The sequence below is a fragment of the Aythya fuligula genome, chromosome Z (genome assembly GCF_009819795.1).
Source record: "Aythya fuligula isolate bAytFul2 chromosome Z, bAytFul2.pri, whole genome shotgun sequence".
NCBI classification, from domain to species: Eukaryota; Metazoa; Chordata; class Aves; order Anseriformes; family Anatidae; genus Aythya; species Aythya fuligula.
In genome coordinates, this window is record NC_045593.1 from 12,361,408 (window position 1) to 12,383,617 (window position 22,210).

At 43.4% G+C, this 22,210-nt stretch overlaps 2 protein-coding genes across 2 annotated transcripts; one reads left to right on the forward strand and one right to left on the reverse strand.

Moving 5' to 3' along the window:
- Positions 1-11,884: 11,884 nt before the first annotated feature.
- On the reverse strand, positions 11,885-16,994 carry RAD1 (RAD1 checkpoint DNA exonuclease). Its single transcript, XM_032206055.1, has 5 exons — positions 16,750-16,994; positions 15,176-15,284; positions 13,078-13,336; positions 12,615-12,713; positions 11,885-12,316 (listed from the first exon to the last, which is right to left on the reverse strand). The coding sequence occupies exons 1-5, from the start codon at positions 16,942-16,944 to the stop codon at positions 12,133-12,135; spliced, it is 846 nt and encodes a 281-aa protein (XP_032061946.1). The 5' UTR covers positions 16,945-16,994; the 3' UTR covers positions 11,885-12,132.
- An 88-nt stretch (positions 16,995-17,082) lies between these two features.
- BRIX1 (biogenesis of ribosomes BRX1) lies at positions 17,083-21,738 on the forward strand. Its single transcript, XM_032205836.1, has 10 exons — positions 17,083-17,238; positions 17,990-18,101; positions 18,491-18,534; positions 19,176-19,246; positions 19,625-19,674; positions 19,772-19,845; positions 19,942-19,992; positions 20,240-20,341; positions 20,881-21,009; positions 21,305-21,738. Exons 1-10 carry the CDS (start codon positions 17,095-17,097, stop codon positions 21,572-21,574), a joined length of 1,047 nt encoding a protein of 348 aa, XP_032061727.1. The 5' UTR covers positions 17,083-17,094; the 3' UTR covers positions 21,575-21,738.
- Positions 21,739-22,210: the final 472 nt, after the last annotated feature.

A 22,210-nucleotide genomic window follows, 5' to 3' on the forward strand; every position in this document is an offset into this window, starting at 1 on the left:
CATCACCACTGGATGCATTCCAACTAAGTTTAAAATGACCTTAGACCAGTATTGGAGGTGGCCTAAGTCCCACAATTTCTCAAAACTCTGGTTCTTTATCACTTAGCACTTCACTCCATGTACAGAACTACAGTGAAAGTATATTTGTATGTGTGTGTACTCGTGTATATTTCATAGAATCATAGAATATCCCAAGTTGGAAGGGACCCATAAGGATCATCAAGTCCAACTCCTGGCACCACACAGGTCTACCCAAACATTTAGACCATGTGACTAAGTGCACAGTCCAAGCGCTTTCTAAATTCAGACAGGCTTGGTGCAGTGACTGGTTCCCTGGGGAGCCTGTTCCAGTGTGCAACCACCTTCTTGGTGAAGAACCTCTTCCTAATGTCCAGCCTAAACTTCCCCTGCCTCAGCTTAACACCATTCCCGTAGGTCCTATCGCTGGTGTTTACAGAGAATAGGTCACCTGCCTCCCCACTCTCCCTCACGAGGAAGTTGTAGACCGCAATGAGGTCCCCCTTCAGCTTCCTCTTCTCCAGGATGAACAGGCCCAGTGACCTCAGCCGCTCCTCATACATCTTCCCCTCTAGGCCCTTCACCATCTTCGTCGCCCTCCTCTGGACACTCTCCAACAGTTTAATGTCCTTCTTGTACTGTGGTGCCCAGAACTGCACGCACTACTTGCATTTGAGTATGTATACATACACATATACAGTACTCATGTACATATACATATACAATATTCATATTTGAGTATGTATACATCTCTTAACAGCGTTGACTATATAAGCATTGTATATTTATCATCTTTCTCTCAATTTTTATTTGATAATCTAGCTTTTCAGTACCTGATTTACTAATTACATCTTTTGGTCTCAGTGCAATCCACATACATGACAGGAATTGCACCTCTTTTGGTTATGTTCTGTGGGTCAAGTAGCTCTCTAGACTTCTGCAGAAAATTTCCGTAACCTATTGAGTACTGGGCTTCCTTTGAACAAGGGTGCTAACAGACTGGTATGTGGAGTCTGTGTGAGTTCAGATCATCTGGCAGGGCAAATTTGAATCGTTTCACAGTGTGGATTAATGATTTTGTTGCTAATAGTTGCTGCTGGATTAGTAAGGTCACAGAATAGCTCTTTTGTGCCATCCATTGCAAGCAGTGGGCCTCCTGACTGGGAACTCCCATCTGAATTGCCATGTGTTTTCCTTGTGGATGGCTGGATGCCAGATCTGTTGCATAACAATTTCTTTTAGGGTCAGACCCATGGTGTGGCAGTCCAGCCTTTTGCCTTCTAGATCGGTTGCTGCCACACTTGCATGAAAATGCCTGTTGGGCATCACTGGTCTGGTTGTTAATTATTTGTCCTCTTCTACCTGGACAGTCATGACAGCAGGGGTCCCCTCCTGGGCACCACTTTAATAGCTCATTTCTTCATCTCTGAGGCTTTCTCCACTCCGATGCCAGCCTCCTGAGCAGATGGCAGACATGAAAGACTGAAGCAATCTGCCCCTTTTAAACGCGGCAGTGACCCATGTGCTGTGGGGAAGAAGCTCCGACTCGAGCTGTGTGGTCAGGCCTCGCGGCACAGGGCCGGTCCTGGTGGTTTTGGCCTTGTGGTTTTGGCCCTCTGTGGAGCCAGGGCCCGGGCCTGTTGTTGGATGTTTCAGGGATCTAGGCTTCAAAGCAGCAGCTGTGCTGTAGGTCATGGTGCTTTGTGATGAGGAAACTCATGGAAAAGCTCCTGGAGTTTGTGTTAGGTCTTAAGGGGAGGGTTGCAAAGTAGTGGCAGAGATGGATGTGATGTAACCCAGCAAAAATTCTGCAGGCACAAGCGTTTAACCCAGCACATTTTTCCAAACAAATAGGAACTGGTGCAAGGCTTTTAGGCCAGATCAGTGGCTTAAATCCTCTATGCGCTGTGGTTTTGATCTGCCACAGGGAGCACTAAAAGTGCTCTCAATTTAATGTCAAGCCACAGTTCAAGAGTTTGAGTACCTTGAAACCTTTGCTGATTGTAACACTGTTCTCCAAACATAGGTCATCGGCTGTACTTGTGGGTACAAGCCAACTCTCAGCCAAATGTTTCTTAGAAATGAATTATCCGAGTGGATTTTTTATCGCTGCTTCCCTGTTTGAGTCCTTCACTGGTCCTTTTGAAAACAAGTAAGGGGTACTAATTACAGACTAGAACCATACTTTTTCTACTCAGGGCAGTAACAAATTAATTCTTGTTGTATTAACAGCCATTTTCATTATCTTAGAATTACATACAGAAGTAAACTGCAGGTGAAGTTAATTTAAAGCTGTGATTTAAGAAGTTTCTCCTTATCTGAGGAGGCCCAAGATACAATTTTTGTTAACTGCAGAAAACTACTGCAGGCAGACCCTGTTGCTGGCAAAAAGGGCTGTTTTGCTCAATACCTGTAAATGCTGAATTCTCTCTTCCAAGGTATGATAGCATGTCACAAAAGGTTTTCTAAGAGAAATAGCCTTTGTCTTGTGATGGATCCAGTGATGGGATCCTGGGGTAGCATGTCACCAATGTAAGGTTTTGCCACTTTGCACAAGCTGTACAGACTTGTGCTTTTAGTCCTGAATATGCCACATCCAGAATCCCAGTGGTAGCTTCAGTATGGTCTGTTCGTGATGCAGCTTGTATTTCCTGAGCCATTTTAAGGCAACACATCTACCCTGTTCACAAGCCTTTGGCTGCTCTCAGGTTTAACACAGGTATTTACATAATCATCACTTTTTCAGTGTTTGATTTTAAAAGCCTGCTTGAACACTGCTCTGTCCAGATTCACAGTGCTGGCCCTCCTCGTGCATTTTCCAACAGCCTGAAATGCTCAGACGGTTGGTAATGGGGCCTCCTACCAGCAGCTGGAGATTGGAAACAGGCACAGCCCGCTGACATCATCCCCGACAGGAGCTTGGGGCCGGCGCCTGGCTGCTCAGAGCGGGGCCCTGGGCTGGTACCCTGTGCTCGGCAGCCCTCAGACGCGAGCATCGCGAGTCTGTAGGCAAATGAGCTCCTCTGCAAGGCTGCTTGCTCCATTCTGGCCTCTCTGCACTTTGAAGGTAACCAAAGTGCTCCCTGGTGGTGGTTGGGCTTGCAGCTGGAGCACTCTTCATGCACTTCCTGTCCTAAAGCAGAGAATGCCTTGCACCCGGTTGCATGCACCAAAGCCCTGTCCAAAAATGTTTGGATGCCTTTGCTTCTCCGTAAGCACTTTGCTGCCCACCAGGAGGTATCCCTGAAAGAAGAGGCTGGGGAGCAAGGGTAGGGCTGGATTAAGCTGTTTTTTTTTCCAGACAGGAAAAGAGTTGGGGAGGGACAGAAAACTAAAAGCAGCCATCTTCTCTCAGGTGAAAAAGCTGTAGGGATTGAGGGCACAGAGCAGAAAGATCTGGGCTGCCCTTGTTCCTAGAAGTAGCTCCTCTAGGTTTTCACACTCAGCAGTGCAGCTCCCAGAGGAGCAATGCTGTGCTCAGCACAGCTGGGTGGGGGCAACATCTGGCCAGATGTCGCAGAGCTGGGCCCAGCGCAGCCATGCAGATGCTGTGGAGCCAGGTGCCAGTTGGAAGGTCACGGTGTGGGGCAGTTAGCAGGGCTGCTGCCTCCGTGGGGAGGGCAGCGTGTGCTCCTGCTTTGTCCCCTGCACCGCATGCGAGGTGGCTTCAGGAGCAAGCCGTGAAAGCCCTGCACTGCGTGGCATCTGCAGTGGTTTTAAGCTTGGTGCTGTTCTGCTGGCAAGGGTCAGCACTTCCTCTGCAGATGCTTTGGCTAATGTGTCTCTGGCAGCATGTTCCCTTGCAAATACGAGTGTAATTAAAGCCCTGCATGATTGCCTGGTCTGGGCTATGACATTAAAGGGGATGGTGCACAGCTGCCATCTGGGTCCCTCCCCAGCAGCTCTCCTTGGTGGCTCAGCGCCACTGCCCAGGACTGCAGCTGCAGAGTGCCCTGGTGCTAAGTCACAGCCCGGGTGCCCCTGGGGACCGCAACTGTGATGCAGCCCTGGCTTTCCCACTGCCACAGCTTCATTGAGGATCTTCCCACAGGCACCTTGCCCAGGCTGTACAGTAGCTGAGGCTGCAGCCTGGCACAGTGCATCTCATCCCTGCAGCACCAGAAATTTGGTCACAAATCCTACCCCAAGGGGGAAGGGGCCTCCAACCACCCCAGGGCAGCTGGCCAGGGTCCAGCCTTCCCCAGAGGCTGTGCTGCTCTGTTGGGGACACCGGGGCATCTCCAGAGTGCAGCTGCTTGCAGGGGACCTGGGTGTTCCTCAGTGCTGCGAGCAGGTGATAACATGGGGGTACCCCCAACTCCTCCAGGACCCATTTTATGCCTCATGCCTCCAACTACCTGCAGGCAGCATTTGAAAGAGAGAGAGAGATCCCTGCATTGAGGCAAACAGCTGCAAAACCACAGGGAGAAGAAATGTGTTCTTGGTGGTTGATCAGGCTGCACCTACACAAATGGTTGGGAATATTCTTTCATGCTGTAAGGAGACCATCCCTACCATTAGATTATTTGGGATGGTTCGTGGCATGGTTTTGGCCCAGGCCAAACTGTGATTCCTGCAGGTAACTGCCAAGCACAGCTCTGTATCAGCCTGTTCCCTTCTGAAGGTGGCCCAGTGTTTTGCAAAGTGAGCTTCCAGCAGTGCAAACCCCAACTGTCCATGCCTGGGAGCATCTGCATGGGCAGGCATAGCCTGGACCAGGGCCTTCAGCATGTCCCTGTGGGGTTCAAGGGAACATCTTTGAACCTAAATGCTCACTCCTCTGATTTTGGGACTGTACAGAGGTGTGTACAAATCTTAGAAGTCTGTCTCCTCGGCCATCGGTCTGCTTTCCAAGCAGGCAGAGGCTTTGCAATTTGGTGCTGCTGCAAAAACCCCACTGTTACTGTCTTATCAAATTAATCACTGCACTGTATTTACAGGGTAAAATCTCCACATGTACAAATCTATGTTATCTAATTATGTAAATACAGGGTTGATTTCAGTGCCTTCAGTTTTCTGCTGGCCTGCTCATTTTTGGCCAAGCCCAAAGTTCCATCTGAGCTGAAAAAAGTAGGAGGCTGCAAAATTCTCCAGCGAAAGCTTTACTGTTCCCCTTTCACCAGCCTCAAAGCAGGAAACCATAAAGCCCAGCTCCCCCTCCAGGCCTGTCAGTAAAAGACAGCCTCCAACAAAGCTGGAGCCACTCGGGAGCTGATCCTCTGCAGGGCTTTTCTCAGGATCATCTGTAGGGATGGCTCTGGAAGCTAGCACAGGGCTCACCTGCAGCTCTCTGGTTACTTTCATGTGTGTCATGGACCTGTTGAACTGCACGGAAAACACCTGAAAAATCCCTAAACTGGCTTTGTTAATGGGGTCCTGCAAAAAAGTGTTGTAGGATGAGGAGGTGAGTACAAGTGACTTGCAGGTGTCTGTTCACAGATCCCTCGAAGTGGGAGACTGGCAGACATCACCGCAGGGTGGCCGCTCTTCCTGGGGTCAAGAGAGCTTTAGTCTGAGGAATTGCTAGCTGATACCAGATCTTGTCGTACAGTAGGTCTTTGAGAGAAGATGTAGACACTAAAACTTGGCTATGACCTCAGTTTCTACATCTGAGGAAAATTTTGAAGGAAGTGTAATCTGGGACCCAGCCACAGGTGTGCTGGCTGAGTCATCTGGGAGAGGAGGTTGCGTGCATGCTGCCTTTCTCCCAGGGCTGTACATTCATACAAATGAGCAAACTATAATTAGGCTGAGCTAGGACCCCATATCTCTTTTGGGAGAGACGGCTTGCGAGGCATTGCATTTCCCTGAGTTAGTCAGAGGGATGGTGAGGAAATGCAGTGCTGATAAGGAAGGAGCAGCAGAAAAATCCTGTTGTCAGCACGCACTGTGTCTCCAATTTTTTGTTGTAAGCATTTCAGTGTTAACAGGGGATGGTGCCAAAGTGGGACCAGATTGAGACTAAAACAAATTCAAATTGTACCCTCATGCATGCTGTAGGGTTATACGGCAGCAAACCATGTGGTGGGTACCTGGGTGGATTTTTATGCTTTGTGACCGTATGAATCCTCCCCATCTGACTCAGCCAAATGCATCCTTATGGGGAGGGAGTCACTGCCAACATCTGGGGAGGAAAAGGGAGAAAAATCTGGGCCCTTGGTAACTCCTTGCTTTGCTGGGGATGCAGCACGTCTCACACAGAGCAAATACACAGAGCAAAAAGTGTTCGAAAGCAATTTTCCCCTAATGTACCTATTACAGAAGGTTTCATAAGCACACATTAATGGTGCATAACTTCATTTCACATTTCCTCCATCCAAGCTGTGACATCCTTTTGCAGTGAGCAGGACAGCCTTGTGACAGCAAATGTAGAAAAAACCCAGGCTAGGTGGGGGGCAGCCTCAGCTGAGATCAGAGCTAAAACTAAGAGGAAGCATTTTAGGAGGTGGTGACCAACGTTTTGGGACAAAAAGCTGGGAGCTGGAGGACAGCAACCACCTGGTTCAGCCAGGGAGGTGCTTTCAGAGTGTTTCTCACCCAAGCACGAGTGCTGAGCCTCCTGCACGAGCAAGGTGAGGAGCAGCCCGTGGGACGCAGGAGAGCAGGCAGGGTCAGCTCATGCCCTCTGCTGGCCAAAAACCTCCTGCAAAACCTCCTCTTTTTCCATTTCCAGAAAGTTAGGACCAAGCTATAGGTGCCACAAGATGGACAGGTCAGCGCCAAAGCCGTGCCTTTGTTTCCCCAGCCCCTCGGAGCTCTGTGCAGGCTCCGGCCCCAGAATGCCCTCACCCATGAAGCCCACACCGTGCTCAGCCCAAAAGCTCTGACCTGGATGTTTGCACCTTGTGGAGTCAGGAACAGCAGCGACATGTGAGAGAAATGGTCTCGTTTAACCAAAAACTGATCATGATGAACAGCTGAAGTAAGTGTTCAAAAAAATGATGCTGGCATGGGGAAGAGCAGCCAATGTGGTCATTTCACCCATAGGAAAGGTGTCACCTGAACTCAAACATCTATGTGGGACCTTGCCCAAACTGAAGAGCATAAGGAAAACCATGTGAGTGCTCCAAGTTGCCTGTTTCAGGTAAGAAAGATTCCATTAATCACATCAACTCAGACTGTGTTAAAGTAACTTGCACAGATACATCATTGCATAGGAAGACTTAGGTCACTCTGAGTTGAGGACCTTGGGACCTTTGTGTTCCAAATCTGAGTCCAGGAGGAGAAAAGGGGAAGCCTCTGTCTGTAGGGAAAAAATGATGGAATGCTGAAAAAATGCTGAAAAATTAAAAAAGCAGTGATGATACAGGTAAACTCGGAGACTAAATGCAGAGAATATAAGGATGTGCATGGGTGTAAATCTGAGCTGGCCTTGAGACTCTTGAATGCCCAAAGTTTTTTATTTTGTCACTGAAGAAGCACTTCACACTGCCCACGGTGGACAATTTTGGCCCTGCCATAAAACAAACAAACAAACAAACAAACAAAAAAAACACTCCCAAGACAACAGAGGCAGCAAAATCTTTGACTTGATTTCCTGGGAGATGAAACCCCATCTCTTCACGTCCACAAAGCACCAAGGTTCATCCTGGCATCCTTTTGTTCTCGCACAGCTGCTCCTGATTCCTGAGGTCAGTGCTGGTGAGGTGAAGGCTTGTTCTGGGAGAAATGGGATCAGATGGGAGTCACCAGTGCACACTTCTACTGGAGGTCACTGAACGTGCTTTACAGAGAACCTCAGTGCCTTACAAGTGACACTGGGTGCAGATAATTCACAGGCTCTTAGCACTGCTGAGGGATTCAGCAACAGTCCGGTCTGGCTGGGGAAAAATCAGGTAAGGACAGATATTTGCTTAGAGGTTTTTCTGCAAATCTGAATCTGGCATGAGCTGCTCACTGGCTGCGAGTGACTCCAGCCCAGTAAGGGATGAGGGAGAGACACGCAATGCAGTGGTAGCATTTTTGGTTGTCCCAATTAATGGTGCTGAACTGATGCCAAATATATTTTTAGGAAAGGGCAACATCCCCATGGGGTTTTTGAATTTATATTCCAAACAGCAATTACAATATAAGAACATATGTAAATATATACTTATTTATATGCATATGTTGATTTTTTTTAATAGCTTTACGTTTGTGCTTCAAAATCCTTGACGTGCTTGCCCAAGTGCCAGACATGTCCTGTATACAGATGACTTGGCATTTGGATGTCTGATGTCAAGCGAGGCATTTCCTAAGAGGTGACCTGCCTCACAGACGTTCCGATTTCTGACGGTATAGGAAAAGGGGAACTTTTCCTGGAATTGTTTGTTGTATGAATTGTTTGTTGTGAGAAAAGTTCCTCACGCCTGGGAATGATGATGTGTACTGCAGTGCATTAGGCACGCACCAGGAAAGCCTCCAAAAAATCATTCTAAAAATTGATATTTTTTTATAAATTTAGCATATTTGCAGATAATCTGAGTTGCAGCTTTTTCTGTCTAGCAGGTCTGCACTCTGCTGAAAGACTTCCTGAAAGGCAAGGCAGCTGTCGTGAGGACATCAGTGGGCAAGTGGTTCAGTGTGACCATACAATGGGCAGTACCTGTCTAGCAGATGGAAAAATTGGAGAAAATTTTAACCTATTCAGTAGGGTAGCTGTAATACCACACTTTGCCTTTTCCTTTTTTTTTTTTTTTTTTTGTTTTGTTTTGTTTTGTTTTGTTTTGTTTTGTTTTTGTTTTGTTTTAATTACCTCTCTGAAGTGTAAAGGAATGCACACAGTGCTCTGGGCTGTTGCATCAAAGCTGGCTGTGTTAAAGGTACTTCAGCTTTTGCTATGCTCCTGTCAGGTGTATTTCTCCCTGGAGGCTTGAACAGAATGACATTCACCTCTCTTGGATATTCATGCATCCTTCTCACGGTGTATTAACTCCACAGATCAGAGCTTAGTGGCACTTGATTACATTTCCCTACAACGCTCACTCCTTTGCAGAGCCCTTACAATTTGATCTAGCTGTGCTAATACACTGCCACATTAGTTGTTGGAGCCTGAAAAGAGTGAAAAGTACAGTAGAAAGATGCTGCAGCAGTCTGTAATGGACCCTTGCTTCCATTTCTACCTAAGCAGCCCTGCTTCCCCTCAAAGATTAATTCTTATAAAAATGGGTTTCTGTCTCCAGAAGGTAATATCAAGCTTCTAGTTTGTAATGACTTTTTTTTTTTTTTTTTTTTTTTTTTTTTAAATAGTTCCATATTTATTCAGTTTAATGTTAGTGTTCCATCAGCAAAAGTACAACTCAGTGCTACTATTACTCTTTATGCACACTCTACATACTTAGTAACGCCCACCTACTGGATTCCTGGGGCTTCATAAGCTGCTACAAGATGTTCAAAATAGCCACCTACAGGAATCAGCTCGTGCCTCGTATCAACTTTTCCAACTACTCCACTAATGTCATCAAAGACCCTTCTAGTCAATAAGGCATTTCCTGATATATCCACACATAATTAAATAATAGATTACTTACCATGGCTAACAGAGGTGTAGAACTCAGTTCCTTTCTGGTGATTTTGTGTTCAGCAGTCCTTACAGAACCAAATGATGGTGGATGAGCACCAACCTTTTTATTTTACTGTAGCTGAAGACAGAGATGTAACAGATGCCATCATATGTGCTGCTTAAAACCCTCCCTTACCTTACTTGCACAGTAATTTCATTTCCTTACCCAGACTTCTTGTTTTTCCCTACCTAGAAGTACATGTATATCCACGAAAGCATTTGTGTACAAGTATCTCCCCACCTCTGTGAATCTAGGGCCTGAGCTGGTACTGAGGGCTACAAACTTAAGTTTTGCAAAGATCTTGCATGTCTGTAATAGCAGTTATTTATGAAATGGAACAGCTAGTTTTTGGTATTTTGAAGTGTTCTAACTTCTCAAGATATTATTTCCATGATCACTGTTGGTAATTACAGAATAAATTCTTAAAAGTACTATTTTGAGAAGTAATATAGTACATCTGTAGTCAATTATGTAAAAGTACAGATGTTAAGCCACAGCAATGTCCTTGAGCACAATACAAGGAACTTCAATACTCTAAAATAAATCACACTGAGAAAAATCATATGTTCAGTTTCATTTTTATCCTGTCATTATAGAGATCATTCTTAACACTCAGTAGTCAGGCATCATATAAATAAGTCCCAATGAGGCCATAATACTAATTCTTTTCATTGAAGAAATTGTGATCCTAGGTCAGAATGAAGTTTACCTATACTGAATACTTCAGCTTGAAAAACAAACAGTAAATAAAAGGAATTTAGAACATTGTTAGTTATGTTTATCAGTCTTCTAGTTTAAAGATTCGTAGTTATTTTTAAAATATAAATGCATTTCACTAAATGGATGATCGGCACAGAAGACCAGGAAAGTATACAGCTAAATGGATTGTTGACATGAGCAAGAGGTGAAGAATGGTCTACAAAAACATTATTATTAATAACATGAAATAAACCCAAAGGATTTGGATCCTGTTGAGTTGTGGAGCAACCTACTTGGTGACATAGGAATATATTGATTTCCAAGTGTGCAAGGAAGGACCTCATCTTCTGACAAACACCAAAACTTGACCAACGCCACAGAAACCATCCACTGATCAGACTCTCTGGATCCCATGCTGCAGCAGCAAACCTTCAGGATCTTACAGCATGATTTGCAGTGTCTGCATCTGGTTCGAGACCCAACTGGTTCAGTGGGCCACGTTTGGAGGAGACTTTGCAAAGGAGAAATGTGAAAGGAGAAGTGCAACTTTTGATCGAAGTACAGCCCATCTCATTGCTTTGCAGAGCTTGGCACTGCAGAAAACTCTCCAGAAACTGCACTGTCCTTTTGGCAACCAAGAGGTCAGGCTCATTTTTAGCAGTGGTATGACTTCATCCCACAGACATTCCTTTAATGCGGTTCAGGAGTCCATCCTGTTTCTGACAAAGGCTACTAAGGAGGTAAATTCATTTCAGAGGCAATTTCAAATACAAAGTGATTCTTAACAGATTTATATAGGATTAGTCTAGCACTCTTTGTGACCCAATACAGGCCCTATATAACAGAACTTAGAAAGAATAACAGAATAAAGAAAGCTGTCAAAGTCTGTGCAACTGACTGACCTAAACACTGAAAGAGAGCATGCAAGTCATTTAATTCCAGCTAGTCATGACTAGAAGGCAAAGACCCTTTAATGAAGTCTTTTACAAAATTATATAAACAAGTCTACAGGACTTTTATCTCCCAAACAAGTACTCCAAAACATTCTCCTTATATTAAAAGCTGGTAGAAGCTTTTGAGTTGCAGCATAGCAGTGTGGGAATGGGAACATGTATGTAAGGAAACATTTCAGTAGCAGTGTTTCTTGAGGATGTGTAATAAATTACTTAAACACAAACTAATAACATTGCCAGAACATTTATGAGTAATGAATAAGTACACCCTGGACTCTATCTTGATTTAACAATTCAATTTACCCATACTGCAAAGGGGTAAACTGATCTGAGGTGAAATTCTAAGGAATTGAGTTAGACTAGGAATTAATCACGTTGATGAAAAGCCCAATGGTTTCACAAAAAAAAAAAAAAAAAAAAAAAAAGTCAGCATTTGCCAAAAAGAAACCACCTGCTGCTGTTAAGAAAACAGACTGAAAATGCCATCCTCTTTCCAGACAAATTCAGTTTTACTTTTAAGTCACTGAAGTTAACTGGCTGTCTAACGTACAGCTAGTACTCAGACTTTCCCTAGTAATTTCTTGGAACACAAAAAATGACAAAAAACAAAACACAAACCAAAATACTTGGAGAGCACCATAAGTGAAGCAGTGTATTACAAGAACACCACTTTTAACACCAATAACTACTAGGGACTAATTCCCCTTTCTGTTCTTTGAGCTGAAGCTTTTTGGGTCAAGGCTAAGAAATGTTGGCAGGGGAATATGAAAGAAGTCTTCATATTTCCAGTTCCACAGTTTAAAAAATAGAAGACAGTTACCAAGACTATCAATCTTTATAGCTTTTGTTCATTTTTATTAAAAAAAAAAATATAGCATTTTATATATTCATAAATATAATACAGATACCAGAACGTACATCTACAGCTCTGCTTCAGCAATATCTTCATCAGGGCAACAGTAGTATTCCACAAAACAGATCTGTCCATCTTCATTCCTAATCATATACTGCAGTGAAAGAAATCCTCGATTATCTGTTCGAATGGAGACTTTACAAGATAAAGCCAGTGCCTTTGTAGATGGTTTAATCAAAGAAATCTTGTACCTGTAGGGGAGAAAAATACCATTTGAAAAAAATGTTATGCAGAGTTTAGCTGAAACACTACTCCGAATTAAAGACATTATAATGACTAAAAATCAATTAGCAACATGTTAATTTGATCTTTTCCTGGCAATGTCATCAGACAGATGTTGTTATGGCTTAGCTTTTGATCAGACGGAAATTATTTTTTTTCACCTGTACTAATGAAGTAAATGTCATGACAGCATAAAAGCAGTTTCTTACACTTTCCGTCCAGAATTGATGGCCTGCCACAGAGTGCTCTGGTTACAGATTTACTCACCTGTTTGTCTGGGTTTGGTTGCAGTGGAATGCTTCCACCAAATCGGAGTCCTTGGGATAGTCCAGATGTGCACTTCCTGCATTTCCAAAAGTGGATAACCTGGAAGAAAAAAGGCACCATCTCAAAACACCTGACAGAAGCTCTACAGAAAATTTGTCAGAAGCAGTAGGCCTGTACATCTCTATGGCTATTTCACAAAACACTATTGTTTGTTCTGCTTTATTTATCTATACATGCTAAACTGTGTGCACTAGAGTCACATTTATCAGGTAGTCCATATATTAATTTCTACGTTAATGAAATTACATACTGTGATTTGCTATATTCATTGCAATTGTCCTTGAAATAAACCAATATTCTAAAACAGTTCCCCCTCTTCACCCTGGAAAATTCCAGTCTTTACCTGCTGAAAAGCAAAAAGGCAAGGCACGAACATTTGAGTTGAAAGTCTCATTTCCAGTACCTGAAATACGGTTTATCTGGAGACATGGTGATCTGCAGAACTTCACTTGTCATATCTAGTTCAGCAAATGCTTCTCGTAGTCCCTCTGACTGCAGGATAATTTTGTTGACAACATTGGTACTGCAGAAATCAAAGTCTAACAAGTCCTCAGGTTCCTGAGTGTTAATTCTGCACACTGTCACTACTCCTCCTTCTTCTAAGAACAGCATCAAGGGATAGCCATAGCCACGATAACACATCTTGAGAGCTGTCGGTGTTCCTGAAAAAGAGAACAAAATACACATTCTTCAAAAAAACAATTAGTGTATTTGATCACTAGGAAATTCAGATTTTACTGTCAAATGGGGCACAAATCATTTTAATTTAGCATGTTTAGTCCATCCTCCAGTATGCTAACGTTGCGTGTTTAGTGTAGCCTCCAATACACCCTTTCAAGTGTTATCTTATGCAGTAAAATGAAATGATGTGTACACATAAAACAGTTCACATGCAACTTGTGCCATGTACCAAATGGGTAACGGTAGCTGTGGTAATGAAGCTGGATGTGCTATAAATAGTTCAGCGTTAATAGCTCTGCCAGCTGTGCATAAGTTTTTTACTCTTCAGTGAAGTTAGCATCTGTATGATGTTGCTGATCTGGCTCTGGACTGAAAACAAAAAGGTGCTCGTGGTGTTTATCAGTCCTGGGGGACAGTATGGGCTTTAGCATTAGAACTGCAGTCTGAGTTCTAATCAAGCAAGTCACACGACTTTCTTGTCCAAATTACTTGACATGTCTTCTTATCGAGATTACAAAGCCTTTTGAGATTTTCAGCCCCAAACCACAGCAAGCATGTGAACTGGGGTTGTTCACTGCACCTCGTGCCACAGAAGGGTTCTCTCCCAAAACAAGTGGCTGTTTTGTGTTTTACATAGATGCAAGAAACATTATATTCACAAGAAGACCCTTCTGTTTCTCAGTTACCCCAAACATGTCACACACACATGCATTTTTAATTCCATCTTCCAAGCTGAGTCAGCCTCTTTTACTATCTCATTCTGTAACAGTCCCTGACACACACCCATCATCCCCTTTTCACACAGAATCACAGAATCACAGAATTTCTAGGTTGGAAGAGACCTCAAGATCATCGAGTCCAACCTCTGACCTAACGCTAACAGTCCTCCACTAAACCATATCCCTAAGCTCTACATCTAAACGTCTTTTAAAGACTTCCAGGGATGGTGACTCCACCACTTCCCTGGGCAGCCTGTTCCAATGCCTCACAACCCTTTCAGTAAAGAAGTTCTTCCTAACATCTAACCTAAAACTCCCCTGGCTCAACTTAAACCCATTCCCCCTTGTCCTGTCACCAGGCACGTGGGAGAACAGACCAACCCCCACCTCGCTACAGCCTCCCTTGAGGTACCTAGTCGCTCTCTGAGCCTCCTTTTCTCCAGGCTGAACAAGCCCAGCTCCCTCAGCTGCTCCTCGTAAGACTTGTTCTCCAGACCCCTCACCAGCTTCGTCACCCTTCTCTGCACCCGCTCAAGCACCTCAATGTCCTTCTTGTAGCGAGAGGCCCAAAACTGAACACAGTACTTGAGGTGCGGCCTCACCAGAGCTGAGTACAGGGGGACGATCACCTCCCTAGCCCTGCTGGTCACACTGTTCCTGATACAAGCCAGGATGCCGTTGGCCTTCTTGGCCACCTGAGCACACTGCTGGCTCATATTCAGCCGACTATCAACCAATACTCCCAGGTCCTTCTCTGCCTGGCAGCTCTCCAACCATTCCTCTCCCAGCCTGTAGCTCTGCTTGGGGTTATTGCGCCCCAGGTGCAGAACCCGGCACTTGGCCTTGTTGAACTTCATGCAGTTGGCCTCAGCCCATCGCTGCAGCCTATCCACCTCCGCATTGACTGTTGTGACTGCATACACTTGCACTAGGTTAGGCAAATGGAGTGGACTCTGCTTAGCAGTGAGAGCTGCCATCCTCAGATGGACTTCAGGTGAGGAAGTCAGAAGTTTTGCCAAGATTGAAAAGGTCCCTATGGTTGTGCACAGATTTCACTACGTAATTACAGGTGATACAGGTTAAGGTAAATATGCACCATACCTGGAGTAGAACTGGCACCAAAAATAGTCAAGCAGTCCAGAAGAACAGCCAAATTGATCCGGAATGTCACTGATTCCTCCTGAACAGAAAATTCCTGAAAAATGTCTGCCTATGAGAGAAAAAGTGGAGAGATGAAAAGAGGGAAGCTTTTGTAATTATTTTACATTTTAATCTTATCTTCTTAAATTGAAAATTGAATGCTTTTGCTTTCAGAGACCAGTGTAATACAAAGCAATTGCTACATGTAACACAATATCCATTAAAGAAAAATAGGTCATCATCCTCAAAAACTAATAAAATAAATCAGGTCACGGTTGAAACAAAATAGTACAGCATATGCATGGAAACCTACACAGTTTTCTTTTATAGCTTAATACAAGCTACAAATGTTAAAGCCTACAGTTGCCTAGTTCTGGGGCTGGAAACATTCAGGAAACTATGAAATGTAAATGCCCCACTTCTCCAAAAACAAGACTTGATTTTCAGCAAGAAGAATGAAGAAACATTTCAAAAAATAGGAATGTGTAACTGCTTTTTCAAAAGCAGCCCCAATCACCCTGCTTTTTATCTGAGATATTCTGTTCCGGTGGCTGCCACAAAGTAGCTGATGCCCAGTGACTAACATGAGGTAGTTAGGAGTTTACCCAGTACCAAGCCTAGTCACAGGCATGCTTCAGCACATGTGGTGAACTCACCTGACAGCTCAACATTCTCACAGGAACCTGCTCACAAATCTAGGCATGGTACTGCCAGAAGGAGCCATAGGCTTAGCAGGTGCCAGCCCATGAAAGATACAAGGATACAAGCAGGCATGCATGAATGAACTAGGTGCTGAGTTCAGCCTATCAGTACTGTGTCATCTTGAGCCTGTGCAGAGAAGACCAACAAAGTTGGTGAAGGGTGTAGAAAACAAGACGTATGAGCATCACCTGAGGGAGCTGGGGCTGTTTAGTTTGGAGGAGGCTGAGGGGAGACCTCGTTGTTCTCTACAACTTCCTGAAAAGAGGCTGTAGCAAGGAGGACTGTCAGTCTCTTTTCTCAAATAAACAAGTGACTGGACATGAGGAAACAGCCTCAAGTTGCACCAAAGTAAATTTAGACTGTATATCAGGAAGAATTTCTTCATGGAGAGGGTGGTCAAGCATTGGAATGGGCTGCCCAGGGAAGTAGTGGAATTTTCATCCCTGGAGGTATGTAAAAGACGTGTGGCTGTGGCAGCAAGGGGCATGGCTTAGGGACAGGGCTCAGGCTTAGGGATGGGACTCAACAGGTCAGTCTGATGGTTGGGCTTGATGACTTGCAAGGTTGTTTCCAACCTAAACGATTCTACTACCTTGTAAAATAGATTTATCTATACACATGTGGCCTATTCATAGACAGCCTATCCAGTGTACCTCCCTCACATCAGCTTCTGACACTATTCCATGGTTTTCCCAAAGATTCCCCTTCCCCCACAGGTAAAATCCCGTACACCCCCACCACGCACTCTGGGCTTTCCTAGGGTCTCTGTCACCGCCACCAGCCCCTTCCTCACCCCTTAACGGGGGTCCCACCGTTAGCAGCTCGTCCCCTACCTGGATGAAGGCGTTGGCCTGGATGCATTTGGCATCCTCCACCGTCACCCGCAGCCCGTTGGCCGTGGCGAAGCAGGTGGCGTGGTCCTGGAACTGCACGGCCCTCAGGAGGCTGGACAGGTTGCGGGCATTGTCCAAGCTGGCCGTCAGCACGTACGGCTCCCCGCTGCCGAGCGGCTGCGTGGAGAGCGGCATGGCGAGGCCCGGCAGGGCTCACCGGGCTCTATCGCGATCTATCGGGATCTATCGCGATCTACCGGGGCGGGGCGACCGCGGCATGAGGCAGCGGGAGCGGTTCCGGGGCTGGCGGAAGGGCGGGCGGGCAGCGCCGTGGTGGCTCCTAAGATGGCGGCGGCCAAGAGGAAAGGTGGCGCGGCGGCGGGCGCCCGGCCCAAGAAGCGAGCCAAGGGGAGCCCCGGCGAGCCTGAGGCGGCTGCCGACGCCAAGCCCGGCCCGCAGGAGTACAGCATCCCGGCCCCGGTGTCTCAGGTGTGGTGGTTGGGGTTGGGGTTGGGGTTGGAGTCGGGGTCGGCGTGGCACACGGCTGGGAGGAGGCGGCTCCGCGCTCTGTGGAGCAACGTGGTGCCGGAGACCGAGTGGTGTGGTGGTTGGGGTCGGGGGGGTTGGGGGGACGGGGACCCGGCTGGTGTGTGAGGGGGGAAAGGCGTGTTCCTGGCTTTATAATCCTTGCACGCACAAAAGCAAGGATTTCAAATTATATAATGTATATGTAGCATATATCTTCTGTAATTCTGTTATATACGAAGGGCCAGATGAATACTGTGTGTGTTCCGTGTCGGGATCATCCCGAGCAGGCTTCAAAAACAGCCTTGTAGTTGGCTTAAAAGAAAGCCAAGAAGCATGTGGGTGCCCGAGACCTCCTCTCGTCCTCGTGGCTGAGCTTTCCTGTGCCCAGGCTGTAGCTCAGCTCATTTCCTAGAGGAGGAGGTGCTTCAGATCAATGCTTTCAGACTAAGTATTGCACAGGGCTTTGTTAATACTTACATGATTTGTAGTAAAAGATCTTAGCATAGGGACTTTGTGAAGTGTTAAAGATAGCAGTTGTTCATGTGAAAACATGTTTCAGCACTCTTGCAGAGCGAGAGGTTCTGTGCATGAGTCAAGATGGTAACATATGCTCTTACTCTGCTTTTCTGTTACTACAGTTCAAACATTTGCTCTGTGGTTGTAGCTTTAAGAAGCTCACTTCTTGTGATTAATATTTTTTTTTCTTCCATAGGGCAAATGGAAGAACAAGGAACGGGTGCTTATTTTCTCCTCTCGCGGAATTAATTTCAGAACAAGGCACCTAATGCAAGACTTGAGAACGCTGATGCCTCACTCTAAAGCAGGTAGGGCTAGGCATCATTCCTAGTGCATATTCAGAGTCGTTTTAAACCAAGCACTTCCAATATCCTGTTCTTTTTAAGATGTTGTATGCAGCTATTCTGATGGAACTGTGGCCTCTTATTCTAAAAAAAAAAAAAAAAAAAAAAAACCACAAATTTGAGCAAACAAATACAGCAAATGTATCATAGTACTCTGGGAAACAACACCTATGGTTTCTGTCTTGTAAGGATACTTTTTTGCTTTACCAATCTATTGTAGAACATGGCTGGAAAAACTTGATAGTTCTGCGTTTTTCATTTACAGCTAGTAAAAAAATCATGCAGACTGATAAAGAAAATTACTTGTGTTAAATCAGTGTACAAGCCTTCTCATTGTTGTTTTTGTCTTCCAGATACTAAAATGGATCGCAAAGACAAGTTGTTTGTAATTAATGAGGTAATTCAGGATTTAAGTAGTGCTTCCTTTTAATTTTCTGTAGAAATTTAACACACGAGAAAAAGGCAGCCAAGATCAAAGGATCTTGTACTAGTTAAGGGAGTTGTGTAACTGCAAAAGTGAAAACTGTTTATACTGAAAAAGTGCTACTGATAAAATGGGAAGTTGACTTGTGATTAATAAAACATTTAAACGCAGTCTTTTTGCCATGGAGATATAAAACAGAATATGCCGTTCTATATAGGTGATGGATGTATTACAGTTTATATTTCAAGAAATCAAGGAACAAATACCCAAGCAGGCCAAATGGCTTAGTAAGATACTGGTAATGCTGAAACTAGAACTTAATGTTACAACTCCTGCTCTAATGTTCATGTGCTGGAGAGCATATCAGGTTGCTTTTAGCTGTAGGAGAGTTATTACTTCTGGTAATAAGGATTTGATATTTTTTAACAAAACAAGTGCTTGAAACTTGATTTGGGGGTCAGTAAGTGTAATTTGTTAAAATGAGACAAATAATGAGCTTTTTAACTTTTATTTTGGGAGGAGGAAAGATGTTGGAAATGGATATGGAAACCTAGAAAGCTTTTGAAAATGTCTTCACTGCATTGTAAATAACTGATTTGATGTATCTTGTCTAGGTGTGTGAAATGAAAAACTGCAATAAGTGCATCTTCTTTGAAGCCAAAAAGAAACAAGATCTCTATGTGTGGTAAGTAATTCTATGTTTTCCTCATGTTTCTATATATAATTGGTGATGTTTCTGTCTGTAGTTTGTTACCGTAATAGTGTGGATACATGAAATAGTGTTGCTTAGTTAAATTTGAAATAATCTTATGTTTCTACTGTAGGTAGTGCAAGTTTAAAACACATGACTGGTTTTCGTACTGCTTATGGAAGCATTTTTACAAAATTGTTCAGAAAGCAAGTATGCACAAATATCTTGAAGGAACTTGCGACTGCTATAAAAGTGATTGAAATTACTTCAATGCAGAAATAATTTGTTGGAGTGTACTGTAGAAATCCAGTGTATCTTTCTGTCTCCTACTAACATCTTGCTTTTTTCTTTCCCACCGCCTTTCCTGTGCAGGCTTTCAAATACACCACAGGGACCATCAGCTAAATTCTTAGTGCAGAACAGTAAGTTGGTTGCTATTACTGTTTTTAGACTCTTACTTTCTTGCCTGCACGGCTTTCTTTAAGTACTAAAATGATCTTTTTAAAAAAATCACTGTAGTTCACACACTGGCTGAATTGAAGATGACAGGAAACTGCTTGAGAGGCTCACGGCCCCTTTTGTCTTTTGATCCGGTAAGTACAAGTTTTATATTTAATTGGTTGTGTTCATTTTCTTTACATGACTGTTGTATTTAATCATGTACATAAAATTACTCTTTTCCTTTTTAGACATTTGACAAGGAGCCACACTATGCCCTGCTAAAAGAATTGTTTATTCAGGTCAGTCTTTAGCTTAGAAATCGTCTTTGGCAACTTACTTTAAAATCTTTTTTTTTTTTTCCACGTTAATTTTACACTTCTGAATTTGCAGAAAATCTTAAGAGTCACTCTCAGTCCCTGGCATTCTTTTTCTTAAGTTTCTTTTATGTAACCTGGGATTGGAATCTTAAAAATGTAAAATGAAATAAAGCTATTTATGTTTGGCCTCTTACAATTAGATATTTAGAAGTACTGTCTTTTATTACAGATATTTAGTACGCCACAGTATCACCCGAAAAGCCAGCCTTTTGTAGATCATGTTTTCACATTCACCATTACAGACAATAGGATCTGGTTTCGGAATTACCAGGTTAGTGGTCTCTGAGCTCTTTCACTGGTGCTTAGTGGATTAACTTCATGTCAATTACAGTAATTAATTATAATTAATTATTTACATTAATTGTGCAAGCAATGGGCATTGGCATATTTTGATAAAATAACTTCAAACCTTCTGTACATGTGGAGATAATTTCAGTTTTGTCAAGTTAAGCTTATGTTCTCTTAGTTGTGTTTTTTTGACGGGTGTTTTGGTAAGAGGAGGTAGTAGGTAGCCAAAGCCATGGCTTCGCTTGTCTTTTAACTTGAATTCACACTTCGGCCTAAAGTATGCTGGCACTTCTTTTCTAAAGGAAGAATTCACAAATGCGTAGTATTCTGAAGTGCTTGCTTGAACGTGTAAGAACTTCTGCATGTAAAGAACTTTGCTTGTAGAAGTCTAGCTTATCAAATTCATTGGCATCATATCTTGGATTTAAATTGTTACGCATCACCATGTGTGAAGTGCGTATATGTTGTTTGTATACATTGACTTAATCTATGAGAAATAAAGAGAATATTCTTTTACTGCAGATAATTGAAGAGGATGCATCTCTTGTAGAAATTGGGCCTCGTTTTGTCCTGAACCTCATAAAAATCTTCCAGGGTAGCTTTGGAGGACCAACTTTATATGAAAATCCCTATTATCAGTCCCCAAATATGGTAAGCAGCCTTGTCTTTTTCTCTTTAGCAGTTAATTTGAAGATTGCAATCCCTCTATCTCAAGCCACATATGCCCTGGACCTCTTTGTAGGAAAGAGTGCCCTAACTAATCATAGTTTGAGAACAGAGTAATTGTGCAAAAATCGAATGCAAAATTTTTGTCAGTGGAAAGATGACATATTGTGGATTTTTGCAATTAAGCAGAGAAATCCCCACCTGTTGTTATAATACCTTATGATTTCTTCCATCTTGCTTGTTTGACACCTGTTTTAATTAAAATTCTCATTTTTAATAGCATCGACGGTTGATAAGGTTGTCAATGGCTGCTAAATTTAGAGAGAAAAATCAAGTGAAGGAAGTACAAAAGCTTAAGAAAAAGGAGAGTAAGATGCTTATTGAAGAAGATCCCACTGAAATGGTCTTTGAAACTCCAGCTGAAGAAAAACCAGTGGAAATACAGCATGTGAAACCGGAGTCGAAGGCAATTGTAAAAGATAAGAGGAAACCACGCAAAATTGAGAGGAAGAGGCAAAAAAAGCTTTTCAGAACCGAAGCAAAAGCCTAAAAGTTACAAATAAAGAAACTAAACAGACTTAAGTCATCTTTTAGTCTGGCATAGCTATATTATGTATATTTCTTAGCTATATTGACATAATATTGTAAATACTTGGTTTTTTTTTACAAGTAAAGCTAATTAGACTTCAGTTTTAATTAAACGAAATACCAGTTTCTTTATTGGGGTTCAGTTTTCTCTTTTTTTTTTGTCTTTGAGCTGACTCTGGATTTTGAAAAACATGGCAATGGGCAAGGGGAAATAAGGAACTCCAAATATTTCTGCTTTTGGTAATTGGTCTTACATTCAAATACCTCTGGGAAACAACTTGTAACACATACAAGGAATAAAAGTAACCGGGTTGTCACTTCTGGTTATCCGTAATGGGAATTTGAAAGATAGCTTTGCTAGTCCTTCACAGCAGCAGATAATCCTTTTGTAAAGTTTTAATTCTACAGGAATCATCTCATTGGAGAATGAAAAAAAATAAACCTGAACAAAAGCCAAATGAAAACAAAACACAAACCTTACTTCTTGTGCCTGTGGTAACTCCTGTATAACATTCTTATGACCTGAACTATCCTGCTGGGGAGAAACAGGCAAACATAAGATTCTAGTTTTTTATGCCAAATTAATTGCAAGTTCCCT